At 40.9% G+C, this 19,083-nt stretch overlaps 1 protein-coding gene across 1 annotated transcript in view; it reads left to right on the forward strand.

The window, feature by feature from the left end:
* Window positions 1–19,083, forward strand: part of ints7 (integrator complex subunit 7) — a 79,050-nt gene that overhangs the window by 1,948 nt on the left and 58,019 nt on the right. Inside the window, exons 2-7 of the mRNA XM_072265174.1 lie at window positions 11,018–11,147; window positions 11,248–11,394; window positions 12,706–12,843; window positions 13,125–13,171; window positions 17,600–17,799; window positions 18,539–18,661. Coding sequence (XP_072121275.1) covers window positions 11,018–11,147; window positions 11,248–11,394; window positions 12,706–12,843; window positions 13,125–13,171; window positions 17,600–17,799; window positions 18,539–18,661 — 785 coding nt within the window. The remainder of the gene's footprint in view (window positions 1–11,017; window positions 11,148–11,247; window positions 11,395–12,705; window positions 12,844–13,124; window positions 13,172–17,599; window positions 17,800–18,538; window positions 18,662–19,083) is intronic.

Genomic DNA, 19,083 nt, shown 5'->3' on the forward strand with positions numbered 1-19,083 from the left:
GGATCCCACCACTAAACACATCTTTCCCTCCTGCTTTCCGCAGGGATCACCCCCTAGGTGACTCCCTTGTCCATTTGTCCCCCATCCCATCCCTCCCCATCAATCTCCCTCCCGGCACATCCTTGTAAGTGGAACAAGTGCTATACATGTCCTTACACTTCCTCCCTCACTACCATTCAGGGCCCCAGACAGTCCTTCCAGGTGAGGCGACACTTCACCTGTGAGTTGGCTGGGGTGATATATTGCGTCCAGTGCTCCTGATGCGGCCTTCTATATATTGGCGAGACCCAACGCAGATTGGGAAACCGTTTCGCTGAACACCTACGCTCTGTCCGCCAGAGAAAGCAGGATCTCCCAGTGGCCACACATTTTAATTCCACGTCCCATTCCCATTCTGATATGTCTATCCACAGCCTCCTCTACTGTCAAGATGAAGCCACACTCAGGTTGGAGGAACAACACCTTATATTCCATCTGGGTAGCCTCCAACCTGATGGCATGAACATTGACTTCTCTAACTTTGGTTAATGCCCCTTGTACCCCAGCTGTTTGTTTGTTCGTTTGTTCTACTTATTTATATTCTCCCTCTCCCCCTCCCCCTCCCCCTCCCTTTCTCTATACTCCTTGCCCATCCCCTGGGCTTCACCCCTTCCCCTTTCTTTCTCCCTGGGCCTCCTGTCCCATGATCCTCTCATATCCCCTTTCGCCAATCATCTGTCCAGCTCTTGGCTCCATCCCTCCCCCTCTTGCCTTCTCCTATCATTTTGGATCTCCCCCTCCCCCCCCACTTTCAAATCTCTTACTAACTCTTCCTTCAGTTAGTCCTGACGAAGGGTCTCGGCCCGAGACGTCAACTGTACCTCTTCCTATAGATGCTGCCTGGCCTGCTGCGTTCACCGGCAACTTTTATGTGTGAGGCATTATCTTGTTTAGCAGCCTCATGTGCGGCATCTTGTCATAACCCTTCTAAAAATCCAAGTAAACAACATTGACTGACTATCCTGCCTGTTATTTCCTCAAAGTATTCCAACAGATCTGTCAAGCTTTAAGGAAACTATGCTGACTTTTGTAATTTTATTGTGTACCTTCAAGTACCCTGAAACCTCATCCATAATAATGGACTGTCAAATCTTGCCAACCAATGAAGTCAGGCTAATTGGCCTCCAGTGTCCTGTCTTTTGCCACCTTCTCTTAAAGAGTCAGTTAACTTTTATAATTTTCCAGTCTGCCAGTACCATTCCAGAATCGACTGATTCTTGAAAGATCATTCCTAATGCCTCCAGAATCTCATTAGCTACCTCTGTCAGAATTCTGGGGTGTAGTCTATCTGGTACAGATGATGAACTTACCTTCAGATCTTTCAGCATTACAAACACCTACTCATTATTAATAGTAACTACACTCACTTCTTCTCCTTGATACTCTTGAATTTCTGGCATATTGCCACCGAATGGTATAACATGCTCATTCAGTTCATCTACTATTTCTTTGTTCCCCATTACTACCTCCCCTACATCATTCCCCAATGCCCACTCTTCTCTCTTTTACTCTTTATATTTCTGAAAAAGCCTTTGGTATCCTCTTTTACGTTATTGGCTATCTTACCTTCATATTTAACCTTTTCTCTCATTATGGCATTTTGAGTTGCTGTCTGTTGGTTTTTAAAAGTTTCCCAATCATCTAGCTTCCCACTTTTTTCCCCCCTAAATTGTATACGTTTCATTTGTTCTTATGCTGTCTTTGACTTCCCATTTCAGTTACGGCTGCCTTACCTTTGCTTTAGAATGCTGCTGCTGCTTCTTTGGAATGAATTGATCCTGCATATCCTGAATTACTCCTTGGATCTCCAGCCATTGCAGCTCTACTGTCATCCCTACTAATGTTGAGAGTACATTTATTATTGAAGTATGTATGCTGTTACAGTCTTGAGACTTGTCTCCTTGCAGGCAGCCAAAAAACAAAGAAACCCAATAGAACCCATTTTAAATAAAAGATCATCAAATACCCAATGTGCGGAAAAAACACAAATCATGCAAACAATAAAATAAGCAAATAGCATACAAAATTGAAGTTGACAGAAGCGCGCCCATAGCCACAAAGCCAGTTATCAGTGCAACCGATTTAGGAGCCCATTAGTGGCAGGCCGTAGCCTCAGTTTCAGCGCAGGGACAAGTAAACACTCGAGCAGTGAGCTGAATTGGCCTCTGGCCTCGACACCCTGATCTTTTCAATCTGGCCTGCTCTTAAATCATCCAAATCTTGGGTCGTTCCTCATTTTCAGATCCATGTCCTACCACTTTGAAACACTCTCGGGCCCAGGACTTGACACTTTGATTCAGCCTGTACACTCCACTCTGCAATCATCCTGCACCTTCGAGACTTCAGTTCATACCACAGACTGCCAGGTTGCACAGGTGATTGAACAGCCTAGCTCCAAAAGGGAAGTTGCAAGCTATTGATTGCGGTGATTGTTCCAAGAAAAAGTGTGATTAATACAGTAATTTTTTGTTTTGTTTGCTACCTGAAAATCGTCACTGTGCATCACCAGCACTATCTTCCCCTTCCAGTCATGATGTCCCCTTACAATCAGCTTTGGCCAGCTCCCCTCTCATACCACTGTAGTTATCTTTAATAATATTGATATATCCGACTTTAGCTTTCCTCAGATTGCAGTGTGAATTTTTCGTATATGATCACTGTCTCCTAATGGTCCCTTTACCTTAATCTCCCCAATTAAATCTGGTTTATTACCAAACACTGAATCCAGGATTGTCTTTTCCCTAGTAGGATTGACCAATAGCTGCTCCTAAAAATCCATCTGTTGAATATTCTGCAAATTCTTTGGGATCCAAAGCCAACTTGATTTTCTCATTGAAACACCTCCCTCCTTCCCTAATACTTGTGCCAATATCCCACAAATTCAAGCCTTCTTCTCCCACACCAGTCTCTGAGCCACACGTTGAGTTCTGTGGCCTTATTAACCCTGTGCCAATTTGCACGTAGCTCGGGCAACAATCCAGTTATTATTCTGGTTCTGCATTTTAATTGAGTCCCTAGCTGCTCAGGTTCCATCAGCAGAACCTGAAGATGCTCCCTCAATTCTGTTTATTAGGGAGATTCAGGATATGAATTTAGTGAGGAAGGAAAAGCAAAATATATTCATTGTGTATGACTTGGAAGAAAATCTGTCACTGGTGCTGTTTGCATGTGCTCACTGCCTTAATGCCTAAAGGCAGAGATTGCAAGTTTGGGCGTACTGCCAAAGAAACATTTTGGAATGACTGTAGTGTACTTATAGAACATAGAATAGTACAGCACAGGCCCTTTGGCCCACCTTCATCAAATTACGATATTGCTTTGCACTGTTCTGACTATATGTTATAATTATGTGGTTTTTGTCAGTTTTTTTTAGTCTTGGTTTGTCTTGTGTTTCTGTGATGTTATTCTGGAGGAACAAACTGTATCATTTCTTAATGCATGCATTACTAAATGACAATAAAAGAGGACTGCGTGTCCTCATAATCTAATCTAACCTTAAATTCCTCCATATACCGGTCTAGTAGTCTCTTAAATTTCACTAGTGTATCTGCCTCCACCACTGACTCAGGCAGTGCATTCCATGCACCAACCACTCTCTGAGTAAAAAAACCTTCTTCTAATATCCCCCTTGAACTTCCCACCCCTTACCTTAAAGCCATGTCTTCTTGTATTGAGCAGTGGTGCCCTGGGGAAGAAGCGCTGGCTGTCCACTCCATCTATTCCTCATAATATTTTGGAAACCTCTATCATGTCTCCTCTCGTCCTCCTCTCCAAAGAGTAAAGCCCTAGCTCCCTTAATCTCTGATCATAATGCATACTCTCTAAACCAGGCAGCATCCTGGTAAATCTCCTCTGTACCCTTTCCAATGCTTCCCCATCCTTCCTGTAGCGAGGCGACCAGAACTGGACACAGTACTCCAAGTGTGGCCTAACCAGAGTTTTATAGAGCTGCATCATTACATCGCGACTCTTAAACTCTGTCCCTCCACTTATGAAGGCTAGCACTCCAAAAGCTTTCTTAACTACCCTATCTACCTGTGAGGCAACTTTCAGGGATCTGTTGACATGTACCCCCAGATCTCTCTGCTCCTCCACACTACCAAATATCCTGCCATTTACTTTGTACTCTGCCTTGGAGTTTGTCCTTCCAAAGTGTACCATCTCACACTTCTCCAGGTTGAACTCCATCTGCCACTTCTCAGCCCACTTCTGCATCCTATCAATGTCTCTCTGCAATCTTTGACAATCCTCTACACTATCCACAACACCACCAACCTTTGTGTCATCTGCAAACTTGCCAACCCACCCTTCTACCCCCACATCTAGGTCGTTAATAAAAATCACGAAAAGTAGAGGTCCCAGAACAGATCCTTGTGGGACACTACTAGTCACAATCCTCCAATCTGAATGTACTCCCTCCACCACCACCCTCTGCCTTCTGCAGGCAAGCCAATTCTGAATCCACCTGGCCAAACTTCCCTGGATCCCATGCCTTCTGACTTTCTGAATAAGCCTACCGTGTGGAACCTGGTCAAATACCTTACTAAAATCCATGTAGATCACATCCACTGCACTACCCTCATCTATATGCCTGGTCACCTCCTGAAAGAATTCTATCAGGCTTGTTAGACACGATCTGCCCTTCACAAAGCCATGCTGACTGTCCCTGATCAGACCATGATTCTCTAAATGCCTATAGATCCTATCTCTAAGAATCTTTTCCAACAGCTTTCCCACCACAGACGTAAGGCTCACTGGTCTATAATTACCCGGACTATCCCTACTACCTTTTTTGAACAAGGGGACAACATTCGCCTCCCTCCAATCCTCCGGTCCCATTCCAGTGGACAATGAGGACATAAAGATCCTAGCCAGAGGCTCAGCAATCTCTTCCCTCGCCTCGTGGAGCAGCCTGGGCAATATTCCGTCAGGCCCCGGGGACTTGTCCGTCCTAATGTATTTTGTAGATGTTACATTACACAGCTATGGTGTGCCAGTCTGGTGAGCTGCTTTGTCTTGAATGGTAATGTGCTGCTGGTTTAAGATGGCTCTGGTGAATCTGTGACTTCTGGCAGGTAGCTAATGAAACAAGGAAAACTAAATACTTTTTATTCACACTTTCTCTGGCAAATGATCATCGCAAGCAGTAGTCTGTAAATTCCCTTTGGTCTTGGAGGCAAACTGCTGTGGAGTGAGGAAGACCTGAGGTTCGATCGATTTAAGCACCTTGCTGAATCGGAAAGGTTGGGTACAAGTCGAGTCGGGGTGGTAGGGGCCAGGCAGCAGGGTGCATTGAGACAACTGAACTCGATGTTTGGATGACGAATTAGGCGCTGGGCGAGATTGTAAAGGTCCAAGGTGTTGGGGCCTGAGGCGAGGGACGGGTCAGTTCAGCTCGCTGCTCCACGATGTTTACTCGGCTCTGCATTGGACTCTGTGGGCTTCAGTTCAGAATGCTATTTGCTTGTGGTTATTGTTTGCATGATTTTTTTTCTCTCTTCTCTGCACATTGGTGTGTTTACAGGTCTTTTTTTTCCTTGAGTTCTTTTGGGTTTCTTTGTTTTGTGGCTGCCTGTTAGGAGACGAATCTCAAGGTTGTATAATGTATACATTCTTTGATAATAAATGCACTTTGAACTTTGCTTTTATTCAAGCACATTACTTTGTACCTTGTATCTTTCCTTATCTTCTAACTTTCCAGAAAAGTCTGGTAAGTTAGAAGAAAAGGAAATCACAGCAGGATATTGGATTTTTTTCAGCTTTGTGGTTAGTCCAGTTGTTTCAAGTCCATAGTAACCATCAAGACATGAATGATAATTGGAAAACCAATAACTGGTGTCAAACCTAAGCACATCCTAGTCTTCAGAGATGACAAAGGCCAGAATATGAGTGCAAAAGATAAGCCTGAAGTATTTGTCATTGTATTCAGCTAGAAGTGCTGAATTAGATGTTCAACAAAGATCATTGAATGGAAAAGGTAGGTGGTTAGATTTTTTTATTGCTGGAGATGATTACACCTGGGGTTATTGGGCATTAATGTTGTTTGATACCATAAATCCAAGCCTGAATGTCTTGTAAGTCTTGCTGCATGCATGTGTTGATTGCTTTAATTTCTTCTAAGAAATTGAACATTTAGGAATCAAGCGCTGATGTCCATCCTATGGATGGAAGATCATTGATAAAATAGTCGAAGTGTTTGGGTGAAAAGTGTCCTAAAGAGCTCATAAAATATATAGTGTGCTTGTGCTGAGATGGTTTCCTCCAACAACCACATCTGTCTTCTTTGTGTAAGGTACAAGTTCAACCAGTGGAGTTTTCTGCCTCATTCCTTTGCTGTTGTTCCCTCTCCAAGTCACAGAGCCATTCTTCTTTCTTTGTCACCACTTATTTTAAATGTGCTGCACAGATCAAGAAAGTGTTCTTTTTTTTTAAATCTACTTTCACTTTCTTCTGAATTATCATTTGATTTACAGAATTTCTTCCCTTGAACAATTTCATTATTGATTGTTATTCTGTAAGTATTAATTTTTTGCTTAAATTGCCTCCTTATTTAGGGTTTCCATCTCCCTGTGAATGAGAATTTGCATCAACGATGAGATTTGGGAATCGGTGTTCTCAAAAACTGATAAGAAGGAGCTAGAGAATGATTGACAAATTGTTATCCCTCAGCCATTGTATAGGGATGAGGTTTTGCAGCATACATAGAAAAGCTATAGCATAATACAGGCCCTTCAGCCCACAAAGCTGTGCCTAACATGTCCTTGCCTGAGAAAGTACTAGGGTTACCTATAACCCTCTATTTTTCTAAGCTCCACATCCCTATCCAGTAGTCTCTTAAAGGACCCTATCGTATCCGCTTCCACCACTGTCACCGGCAGCCCATTCCACACACTCACCACTCTCTGCGTAAAAAAAAACTTACCCCTGATATCTCCTCTGTTCCTACTTCCAAGCACCTTAAAACTGTGCCCTCTCGTGCTAGCCATTTCAGTCCTCGGAAAAAGCCTCTGATTATCCACATGATCAATGCCTCTCATCATGTTATATACCTCTATCAGGTCACCTCTCATCCTCTGTCGCTCCAAGGAAAAAAGGCCGAGTTCACTCAAGCTATTCTCATAAGGCATGCTCCCCAATCCAGGCAACATCCTTGTAAATCTCCTCTGCACCCTTTCTATAGTTTCCACAGCCTTCCTGTAGTGAGGTGACCAGAACTGAGCACAGTACTCCCGAGTGGGGTCTGGCCAGGGTCCTATATAGCTGCAATATTACCTCTCAGCTCCTAAACTCAATCCCACGATTGATGAAGGCCAGTGCACTGCATGCTTTTTTAACCACAGAGTCAATCTGCGCAGCAGCTTTGAGCATCCTATGGACTCGGACCCCAAGATCCCTCTGATCCTCCACACTGCCAAGAGTCTTACCATTAATACTATATTCTGTCATATTTGACCTACCAAAGTGAACCACTTCACATTTATCTGGGTTGAGCTCCATCTGCCACTTCTCAACCCAGTTTTGTATCCTATCAATGTCCCGCTGTAACCTCTGATAGCCCTCCACACTATCTACAACACCCCCAACCTTTGTGTCATCAGCAAACTTACTAACCCATCCCTCCACTTCTTCATCTGGGTCATTTATAAAATCAGGAAGTGTAGGAGTCCCAGAACAGATCCCTGAGGCAGTCCACTGGTGACAGACCTCCATGCAGATTATTTGTCTTTTTTGCAGCATTTGCCATCTGAGTAACTTGCATATTAAAATTAGTTTAATACATGCTACATTATTATAAAGCAGTGGAGATTTATTGTTGAAATTGTATACGAAATGTACATTGTAATGTAATCAAATATATTGAACAAGTTAGATTGAAACATTAGACTTTGACTTTTTGTTTTGAAGAATAATGCCCAGAATTAGCAACCAGGAGCATGGGTTAATAATGTTTTGAAATAGAAGCCATGATGCCATGCCAGTGACTAATGGTGTTCCACAGGGGTCAGTGTTGGGACCACGTCTCATCACATTATATGTCAATGATTTGAATAAAGGAATTGATGGCTTTGTGGCCGAGTTTGCAGATGATACGAAGATAGGTGGAGGGGCATGTCATGTTGAGGAAGCAGTGTGTCTCCAGAAGGACTTAGGTTGGGACAATATGTAAAGAAGTTGCAGATGGAATATGGTGTAGGGAAGTGCATGTTCATGCATTATAGTAGAAGGAATAAAGGCATGAACTATTTCTTAAATGGGAAGAACATTGAAAAATGAGAGGTGCAAAGGGACTTCTGGAGTCCTCGTGCAGGATTCACAAAAGCTAGGCTGTAATGTAGAGGCTTTATAAGCTATTGGCCAGACGGCACTTGGTGTACTTATGAGCAGTTTTGGGCCCTTTATCTCAGAAAATATGTGTTGGCATTGGAGAGTGTCTTGAGGGTGTTCACAAGAATTATCCTACGAATGAAAGGGTTGATGTATGATGAGTGTTTGATGGCTCTGGGCCTGTACTCTTTGGAGTTTAGAAGAATTTGGGAAGGGGGGTAATCTCATTGAAACCTATCGAATGTTGAAAGGCATAGATCGAGTGGATGTGGAAGGGATGTTTCCTGGAGTTAGGAGTCTAGGACCAGAGGACATGGCCTCAGATTAGAGGGATATCCATTTAGAACAGATTTGAGGAAAGAAGTATTGAACCAGAGTGTGGTGAATCTGTGGAATTCATTGACACAGATGGCTGTGCAGGCCAAGTCATCAGGGCCAGATGGTCTGCATCCCAGGGTGCTTAAGGAAGTAGCCCAAGAAATAGTGGATGCATTAGTGATAATTTTTCAAAACTCGTTAGATTCTGGACTAGTTCCTGAGGATTGGAGGGTGGCTAATGTAATTCCACTTTTTAAAAAAGGAGGGAGAGAGAAACCAAGGAATTATAGACCGGTTAGCCTAACGTCGGTGGTGGGGAAACTGCTGGAGTCAGTTATCAAGGATGTAATAACAGCACATTGGGAAAGCGGTGAAATGATTGGACAAAGTCAGCATGGATTTGTGAAAGGAAAATCATGTCTGACGAATCTCATAGAATTTTTTGAGGATGTAACTAGTAGAATGGATAGAGGAGAACCAGTGGATGTGGTATATTTGGATTTTCAGAAGGCTTTTGACAAGGTCCCACACAGGAGATTAGTGTGCAAACTTAAAGCACACAGTATTGGGGATAAGGTATTGGTGTGGGTGGAGAGTTGGTTAGCAGACAGGAAGCAAAGAGTGGGAATAAACGAGACCTTTTCAGAATGGCAGGCGGTGACTAGTGGGGTACCGCAAGGCTCAGTGCTGGAACCCCAGTTGTTTACAATATATATTAATGACTTGGATGAGGGAATTAAATGCAGCATCTCCAAGTTTGCGGATGACACGAAGCTGGGTGGCAGTGTTAGCTGTGAGGAGGATGCTAAGAGGATGCAGGGTGACTTGGATAGGTTGGGTGAGTGGGCAAATTCATGGCAGATGCAATTTAATGTGGATAAATGTGAAGTTATCCACTTTGGTGGCAAAAATAGGAAAACAGATTATTATCTGAATGGTGGCCGATTAGGAAAAGGGGAGGTGCAACGAGACCTGGGTGTCATTATACACCAGTCATTGAAAGTGGGCATGCAGGTACAGCAGGAGGTGAAAAAGGCGAATGGTATGCTGGCATTTATAGCGAGAGCATTTGAGTACAGGAGCAGGGAGGTACTACTGCAGTTGTACAAGGCCTTGGTGAGGCCACACCTGGAGTATTGTGTGCAGTTTTGGTCCCCTAATCTGAGGAAAGACATCCTTTCCATAGAGGGAGTACAGAGAAGGTTCACCAGATTGATTCCTGGGATGGCAGGACTTTCATATGAAGAAAGACTGGGTGAACTGGGCTTGTACTTGTTGGAATTTAGAAGATTGAGGGGGGATCTGATTGAAACGTATAAGATCCTAAAGGGATTGGACAAGCTAGATGCAGGAAGATTGTTCCCGATGTTGGGGAAGTCCAGAACGAGGGGTCACAGTTTGAGGATAGAGGGGAAGCCTTTTAGGACCGAGATTAGGAAAAACTTCTTCACACAGAGAGTGGTGAATCTGTGGAATTCTCTGCCACAGGAAACAGTTGAGGCCAGTTCATTGGCTATATTTAAGAGGGAGTTAGGTATGGCCCTTGTGGCTACGGGGGTCAGGGGGTATGGAGGGAAGACTGGGGCGGTGTTCTGAGTTGGATGATCAGCCATGATCATAATAAATGGCGGTGCAGGCTCGAAGGGCCGAATGGCCTACTCCTGCACCTATTTTCTATGTTTCTATATTTAAGGCAAAGATTGATAGGTTCTCGATTAATCAACATTAGTCAAATGTTACAGGGAGAAGGCAGGTGAATAGGGTTGAAAGGGATAATAAATCAGCCATGACGGAATGGCAGAACAGAGTTGATGGGCCAAATGGCCTTACTCTGCTCCTGTGTTTTATCTTAGTCATGATCAATGTGACATATAGATCTCATATTTAGTAGGAGCCCATTGACTCTAGAGCAATCACATTAATCTCGTTTCCCTTGCATATTTCCTTGTAACCATACCCTATCATGTACTCAGTAGTGCCCTTGTGATTTCTCTAGCACTCATCAATATTGGGGGGGGCTAGGGCAATGTCCTTTGGCAGATTAACCTAGCAACCAACATGTCTTTGTTATGTGGAAGAAACAGGACAAATGAGCAAGCACCACACTGACAATCCAGGGGTCAGAATCAAGCCCAGCTCGCTCACTGGAGCCGTGAAACAACTGCACTGTCCGCAGCACCACAGTGCTGTCTATTAGGATTGTTAAGAATGATCCTGAAGTGTGTGGATCAGCAACACAATACAAAGAAGATTAGATTCCAACCTTACATTAAGGTTAAAATGTGAAGCAGAAAAGTAATGTCGCAGTGTAATGTTTTGTATCCTTTCTCTTAAGGGCTGAGGTCAGGAAAACTTGGTGAGCAGTGTGAGGCTGTTGTTCGCTTCCCTCGGCTGTTCCAGAAGTACCCATTTCCAATTCTTATCAATTCTGCTTTTTTAAAACTTGCGGACATCTTCAGAGTTGGGCAAGTATTATAATCGCCTGAAAGGTTAATGCTTCGCACTCTCTTTAATGTTTTAAGTTAGGAGAAAAAATTAATTAACTTAGCCACTTTCTATCCTTAGAAACAACTTTCTGAGATTGTGTGTACTGAAGGTGACTCAGCAGAGTGAAAAGCATTTAGAGAAGATCTTGAATGTTGATGAGTTTGTGAAAAGGGTCTTCTCAGTTATTCATAGCAATGATCCAGTGGCCAGAGCCATCACCCTAAGGTAAGCAGAATTTCAGTGAAGCTGAGCCTTTATTAGTGGTAGTAACTGCTGGTTTTGCCGCTGGTGTTTAGGGCGGCAAGTTGAGCCTTTGTGGCACATAAAAAGCCTGTGAAACTAACATGAGACAGTAAGTCACAAACAAGGGAAAATCTGCAGGTGGTGGAAATCCAAGCAACACACACAAAATGCTGGAGGAACTCAGCAGGCCAGGCAGCATCTCAGAAAAGAGCAAACATTGACTGTACTCTTTTCCTAGATGCTGCCTGGCCTGCTGAGTTCCTCCAGCACTTTGTGTGTGTTGCATAAGACGTTAAGTAAACACATTATAGTCACACAGACCTCTGTATAATTTATCTTAATGGTGAGTATGTTAATACTTGAAGTGAGATATGAAACACTGGTCATTTGTGACAAAAATGTTTTCAACATTCATTGTGACTTCACCTAAGACAAAACCCGCCCAATTTCTCCAACTCTTAGCACTCACACTGATCACACCGAGCCTAAGGGACGATACCTCCTTGCACAAAGAAAGTGCCCCTTTTTAATACCCTTTACAATTCCTTCAAAACTATAACCTAATTATCACCCAGTACTTTTCCATCCCTTGGTGCTGGGTTTCCCAATCAGGGGTCTACAGACCCCTCAGTTAATGATAGGGGTCCCTGGCATAAAAAAGGTTGGGAACCCCCTACCTTAGTGGTACCAGCTGCACCCCCTTATCCATTATGACCTTTGACCCAGATGTGTAATTTAGGAAAACAGAGACAATAGGTCTGTAAGAAGGAAAACATTCTTCATTATTATGCACATCTCCAGACTATCACCACATTCTAAGTGGGCAACATTTTGTCTTTGAACTTCCATTTTATTTTGATATGCACTAAGCAGGAATATCATAACTTTCCTTAGATCATTAGATTTCCAAGTAATAACTGTAAATTAATTCTAAGTAAACTTCTAGCAACAGAAACTAATGTAATGAAAATATTGGCATCAAACAGAATAAAATGGATTTTTAAAGATTTAATTTTTTTCAGTGTGTGCCCAGCAAGTCTAATGACAGTAAATGTCATCTGCACCATTTGATATTTGCTAGTTAAGTCATCCCTGGCATGAAGTTTTAATGGAGCTTTTATTTTCATGTTCAATCTGATTTGAATTTAATTTAATTCAGCTTTTATTATAAATTCCTAGTTTATTAACATACACAGTGGCTGCTATTTCCTTTTACGTATGAACACGTATTTTTGTCAATCATTATTATTTAGTCAGTGAAGGTACAATTTACGGGATTGTTTCTTTTTGCAGAATGCTGGGAAGTATGGCTTCTATTATACCTGACAGAAAAAATGCACATCACAGTATTCGGCAAAGTTTAGATTCGCATGATAATATTGAAGTAGAGGCTGCCATATTTGCTGCTGCTCATTTTTCTGCTCAATCCAAGTGAGTGCATCTTGAGTATGGCATTTATAGTTGCTATAAAGCAGAACAATTGCCTCTCTCTTTTAGAAGGAGATGTGTGGTAATTGTCGATTTTGTTGAAAATAACAACAAATTGTTCTTGCAGGCATATGAAAAACTTATTTTAAAAAGTAACATTTGGTTAAAATTCTGAAGGACTTAAATTAATTTCACTTTTTACAAAATTTTGTAATATGAATTTAAATTTGATTTATAAATCTTTTGTACTTGTAACTTTTGATTTGTTTGCTTTTCTGCATTAGGGATTTTGCTACTGGAATTTGTAATAAAATTGGTGAGATGATTGAAGGTAAGATTTTACAAAAATAATTTTTTTTGAGTATTTATCATCTTTAATTGAGCTTTTAAGTGCTCTAGGCCTTATTTGCTAGAGTTCAAAAGAATGATGGGGGGGGGGGGATTCCATTGAAACCTATTGAATATTGAAAGGCCTAGACAGAGTGAATATGGAAAAGATGTTTCCTATAGTGGGTGAGTCTAGGACCAGAGGGCACAGGCTTAGAATAGAAGGACATCTATTTAGAAAAGTGATAGAAGAGGAATTTCTTTAGCTACAGGGTGGGGAACTGTGGAATCCTTTCCACAGACGGCTGTGGAGGCCAAGTCACTGAGTATATTTAAAGTAGAGGTTGATAGGTTTTTGATTAGTCAGGGTGTCAAAAACTATGGAGAAAAGGCAGGAGAATGGGCTTGAGAGGGGTAATAAATCAGCAGTGCTGTAATGGCAGCGCAGACTCGCCATATGTCTTATGGTCTTACGATCCTGCGGCCTTCTCATTGATGTCCCTCCAGCTGGTACAATACTTTAAAGCAAGTTTTATGTACTTGACATTGTTTGGGAACAAACATTATTAGGAAAACATTTTAATGTTGGTTTCATTTAGCGAAGTATTTTCTTGAAAATGCTTTAATTTTTTTGAAAAGTTGCGCTGAACAATGTTAATAGTAATAATTTGCCATTGAGTAAGCAATGCACACTTCATTAGCTTGCTGGTTCCACCTGAGGAAAGGACAATTGAAACCATGTGGTACAGGCTCATCTAGGTAACCATGATTGTAAATAGATATGCCTTAAGGTTGATCCTTGGCTTGCATAACTTTGCTGGCAAAATATTATTGCAGAAGATATTTGAAAAAGATAAAATTTTAATTATGAATATTCCTGCTAATGTGACCTTTTGGTATTGAAGCATCTTGAATTTGCTCTTTTGCCCTCCTTAATTATAAGTTAATTAGGAAAAAAAAAGCTTCCTACATCTTCAGGAATTGAGGCAGTATCAGGATAATGATAACTTGTAATATTATGTACAGTTCTAAATGCTGCCTGTATTAGAGAGTATGTCTTATGTGGATAGGTTGAGCAAGCTAGGGCTTTTCCCTTTGGAGCAAAGGAAGACGGTGAGTGACTTATTTGAGGTATATAAGATTAGAGGTATAGTCAGCTAGTGAATTTTTCCAAGGACAGAAATGACTAATACGAGAGGGCTTAATTTTAAGGTGATTAGAGGAGTGCGTAGCAGAGAAATCAGAGATAGGTGTTTTACACAGAGAGTGTTTGGCGCATGGAACATGCTATCAGGGGAGGTGGTAGAGACAGATACATTAGGGATGTTGAAGGAACTCCTATATAGGCACATAGATGATAGAAAAATTGAGGGCTATGGGTGAGGGAAGGCTTAGATTGATCTCAGAAGATTCAAAAGTTGGCACAGCATTATAGGCTGAAGGGCAACTGCTGTTCTATGTTTTAATGAAACATTTTCAGTGCAGTGCTATTCATTTTAATGCTTCTTGTCTATTAACTGCACACCAATAAGACGTAGGTTCATCAAGAAAACGTCAGGTAATTTTGAACACTGCCTTAAAGCTTCATGTGGAATTGGTGATTTGTGTATATGTGATTAACAATTCAAATAGATAGTTTCTGCAGGGTGACAAAGGTTTGAATCATCCAGAGTCTTGTTCTAAAGCTTCAAGTTGCAGAGTTCTGTACGCATTGTCAGTGTTAGAATACTGCAGAATGTCTTCCCTGATTATCATTTGAAAACAAAATGGTGCAAATGCTGGTGATAAATGGTGATACTTCAGCTTTTCTTCTACAGCTCATGCTGTTCAGGCATGTTTTTAGATTTTTTTTCTCTGGCTGAACTCTTGAGATTTATGAGCAAGTTTGGGATCAATTTGATACTTGTGGTCTCTGAGACAGCACTGTGGCCAGAAGTTTCTATAATTGTGGTTTTGCATGTGACTGGAATTGCTGGGTTTTGGTTAGTCAGCATCCAGTGGAGGGTCTGGGAGTGTTTGATTCATTGACAGTTTTAAAGAAATAAGCATTCACTTCAGAGATGTCCTTATGTTGGAAAAACTGTTTTAAGGATGATTTTTTATTTCACATACATAAAGAACAAAATTTAATTCCTTCAAGTACATTGTTTCATTTCTATGCTTTATATTACAGTTAGAGAATATTATTGGTTTATGACGCGTGCAGATCTTTTAGACTCATTCCACCTCATAAAGATGAGCAGGATCAGTTGGCAGCATTCTAACTGATCATGTAGGTAACTGCAAAGAGATGAGCTGTTATTTGATTGTATACCTGTACCTCACTTGTTACCTATCTTGGTACTTGATCAAATGTTCGTAATTATTTTTTCTGATTCAAAGGACTTCTATCTAAAAAATACTCCTTGCTAGTTTAAGGGTGACGCACGCATGAAGTAGTCTGATATTAATGTATTCAGAGTGGAAAAATAAACCTGCAATGGCATTGTTAAGTTCGATTTATTCCAAGCTCATCCATGACCTTTGAATCTCTTAAAGTGAAGGATGAATTACCTTATGTTTGGTCAGTTGTGTATAAATAGGAGAGGGAAAAGTAAACTGAATAGCACCAAAAATAGATTAATTAGTTTTCTGATTGCTGTTTGTGATATTATTTTGTACAAAACAGTTGTTTTATTAAATAGTCTTTAAGATCATTTATCCCTGTATGGCACTGAAGTATTGGCAAAGGGGAAGAAGTGGTTTGAGGATATTGGCTATAATGAAGGGTGACTGATTAAACCAAGCCTGTATTCTCATTAAAAGAATGAGAGGCAGTCTCATTGAAACTTACAAAATTATAATGGTGCTCGACAGGCTGGATGCAGGATGTTTCAATGGGTGAAGAATTCAGAACAAGGGGACAATCTCAGAATAGGGCTCAGGCCATTTAGGTCTGGGTTAGGGAGAAATTTCTTCACTTGGAGTTTGGTGAATCGCGTGGGGTGGAAGAGTGCCTAATGTTGCCTGAGTATTGGCAGTGCCCATGAAAGTTTATTCATTATGGAAGTAAACTGGGAATCCAGTTTTTTGGATTAACATTAGCATATTTTCATGTACATTTGTGTTTTGGGGGAAGCAAACTGTCAGGCTAGTCTGTATTTCTGTAGTGAATGTGAATGAAGAAGACATTTTGACGTTCTCAGATTCCGCCTCTACAGTTTGAAAATGAACGGGTGTGCATTGATCTATGTGGCAATGTAGTCGCTATGGGGCGATTCCTTTCTGATCCAGAATTTTGCTCTAGTGAACCTCTATATTACTTGCATCCAAAGTGTGATATTGTACCAGCCAAGCCCCCTGCTCTACTCACTTTATAATTATGACTGTGAGGCTAAGCACAGTTCCAATGCCATATTTAAGTTTGCTGAAAACACCACTGTTGTTGGTGGTATCAAAGGTGGTGATGAATTAGCATATAGGAGGGCTATTGAAAATCTGGCTGAGCGTGTCAAAACAGCAACCTCTCACTCAACGTCCGCAAGACAAAGGAGCTGACTTTGGGAGGCAGTTGTCATCAGGGAATCCGAGGCGGAGAGGGTCAGCAACTTTAATTTCCTCAGCTTTATTATTTCCGAGGATTTGTCCTGGGACCAGCATGTATGTGCCATTACTTTCTTAGAAGTCTAGGAAGCTTCAGCCTGTCATCTAAAGCTTTGACAAATTTATTTAGCTGTGCGGTGGAGAGTTTACTGACTGGTTGCATCACAATCTGGTGTGGAAACACCAATACCCTTGAACAGAAAAGCCTACAAAAAGTAGTGGATACCGCACAGTCAATCAGTGGTAATGCCCTCCCCACCATTCAGCAGATTTACGATGCTGTCGCAGGAAAGCAAAATCCATCAAGGACCCCCACCATCCAAGCTATGCTCTCTTCTTCCTGCTGCCATCAGGAGTGAGGTACAGGAGCCTCACAACCCACACCACCAGATTTAGGAACAGTTATTACCCGTCCACCATCAGGCTTTTGAACCAGAGGGCATAACTTTATTCAACTTCAATCACCCCATCACTGTACTATTCCCACAACTTATGGCCTCACTTTCAAGAACTCTTCATCTCGTGTTCTTGATATTTATTGCTTAGTTATTATTATTTTGTGTTTATTTTCTTTTTGTATTTGCACAGTTGTATTTTGTACATCGGCTGTTTGTTTGTCTTGTGTGTGTTTTTTCATTGATTCTATTGTGTTTCTTTGTATTAACTGTGAATGACCCCAAGAAAATGAACCTCAGTGTAGTGTGTGGTGACATTTCATAATAGATGTACTTTAAAATTTGGTTTTCAGGTTCTGGGATCCTCTAGTTGCTGTTTAATCAGAAATATTCTGCATTTGCTGCATTTGAGGAGGAGTGAATAATTTAAACTTATTTTAAACCTTGTTTTCCAGGTTTGGCCACACCTGTGGATCTGAAGTTAAAGCTAATTCCAATTCTACAGCATATGCATCATGATGCCACTCTTGCATCCAGCACCCGTGTGCTCCTTCAGCAGCTAGTGGCATTGTACCCTTCCACCAAGATGGTAATAGTTACCCTGCATACTTTTACACAACTAGCTGCTTCGTCACTGGTTGATATCCCAAAGCAGGTATGTGTTGTCCTTTAAGATTTCATTATTTACTAGAGAAAAAAAACACCAGTGCAATTCACTTTGCTATTTAAGTTCAATATATACTGTATGTAATCTGCCTAATTCTCTGTGAAGTTAATGGTGGATAATCACAAGAGATATACTGGTATTTCTGTCCATCTACAAAGGAAAATGAATCCTGTGTAAATGGAACATGAATTATTCATGTTTATGGTATTGAATATGATAGGGTATTTCTCACCCTGTAATATGCATGAGATTTGGCTTAAAAGATGTTTATAATAACTATATTGAAAAAGGTGGTTGGGCCATTCTACCTGTGGTACCACAGCCTACTACATTTGAAGCAATTAGTGGAAAAGACTGATCAAAAAGAAAAGCATGGAGTTCAAATATAAAAGTCTGCAGAGCACAGCAGGAAATTGAGAAGCCTATTTTGTTCCAAAAATGTGAATAAAAGTAAATGTAAAATTTAAAGGTATTATGGAAGATCATCAACCTGAAATGTTAACTTTTGGTTATTTTTGCATCTCAGATGTTATCCACATTTCCAGTATTTTTTGTTTTAAAATATTTTGCAAATTTTGTTGTTGGCAATGGAAAGCATTGGTGAAAGAGTTTTATGAAAACTTTTCTTGGAATTTATTTTAATGAACTCTTTTATTGTGGTTTAGCATCGCAAATTTGTCAAGCTGTAACTAATTTGTATTTTTTCTAATCACCATTGTTGGAAAAGATTCAGCTTTTGCTGCAGTATTTGAAAGAAGACCCTAGAAAAGCTGTAAAGAGGCTTTCTATTCAGGACCTAAAGCTGTTAGCCAATAAAACACCACATATGTGGAGCAGAGATAACATTCAGGTAACTTTATATTCATATTTAAAACCAGAGAAATGATGGATTGAATTAATTTGGCATGATACTTCCATGAGTACACTTGCAATTTGTTAATTGTCCTAAGTGTGCCTAATCCAACCTCCTAGCTAGATAGTCTTTGTTTACAGTTATTCACACAATTTATTTTTAGCATGGTTTAGAAAGATACTTTTGGTGCAAATTCTTTATGGTTTGTAGCAAACTTTTATTTGGCTGCCTGTGTTCCCATATTGAACGTGTATATGTTTTGTATCAAGGAGTGACAGGAAAGTAAATGTTAACGTGTACCAGTTCAGAGAGAGACATATCAGTCTGGTACGCAAATAATACATTATGGTTTTCTCTTTCCCTCCTACATTTAACTCTAAAAATCTGTACTTATTAATTGAAAATTAATAACTGTATTT

The sequence above is a fragment of the Mobula birostris genome, chromosome 8 (assembly GCF_030028105.1).
Source record: "Mobula birostris isolate sMobBir1 chromosome 8, sMobBir1.hap1, whole genome shotgun sequence".
NCBI lineage: Eukaryota > Metazoa > Chordata > Chondrichthyes > Myliobatiformes > Myliobatidae > Mobula > Mobula birostris.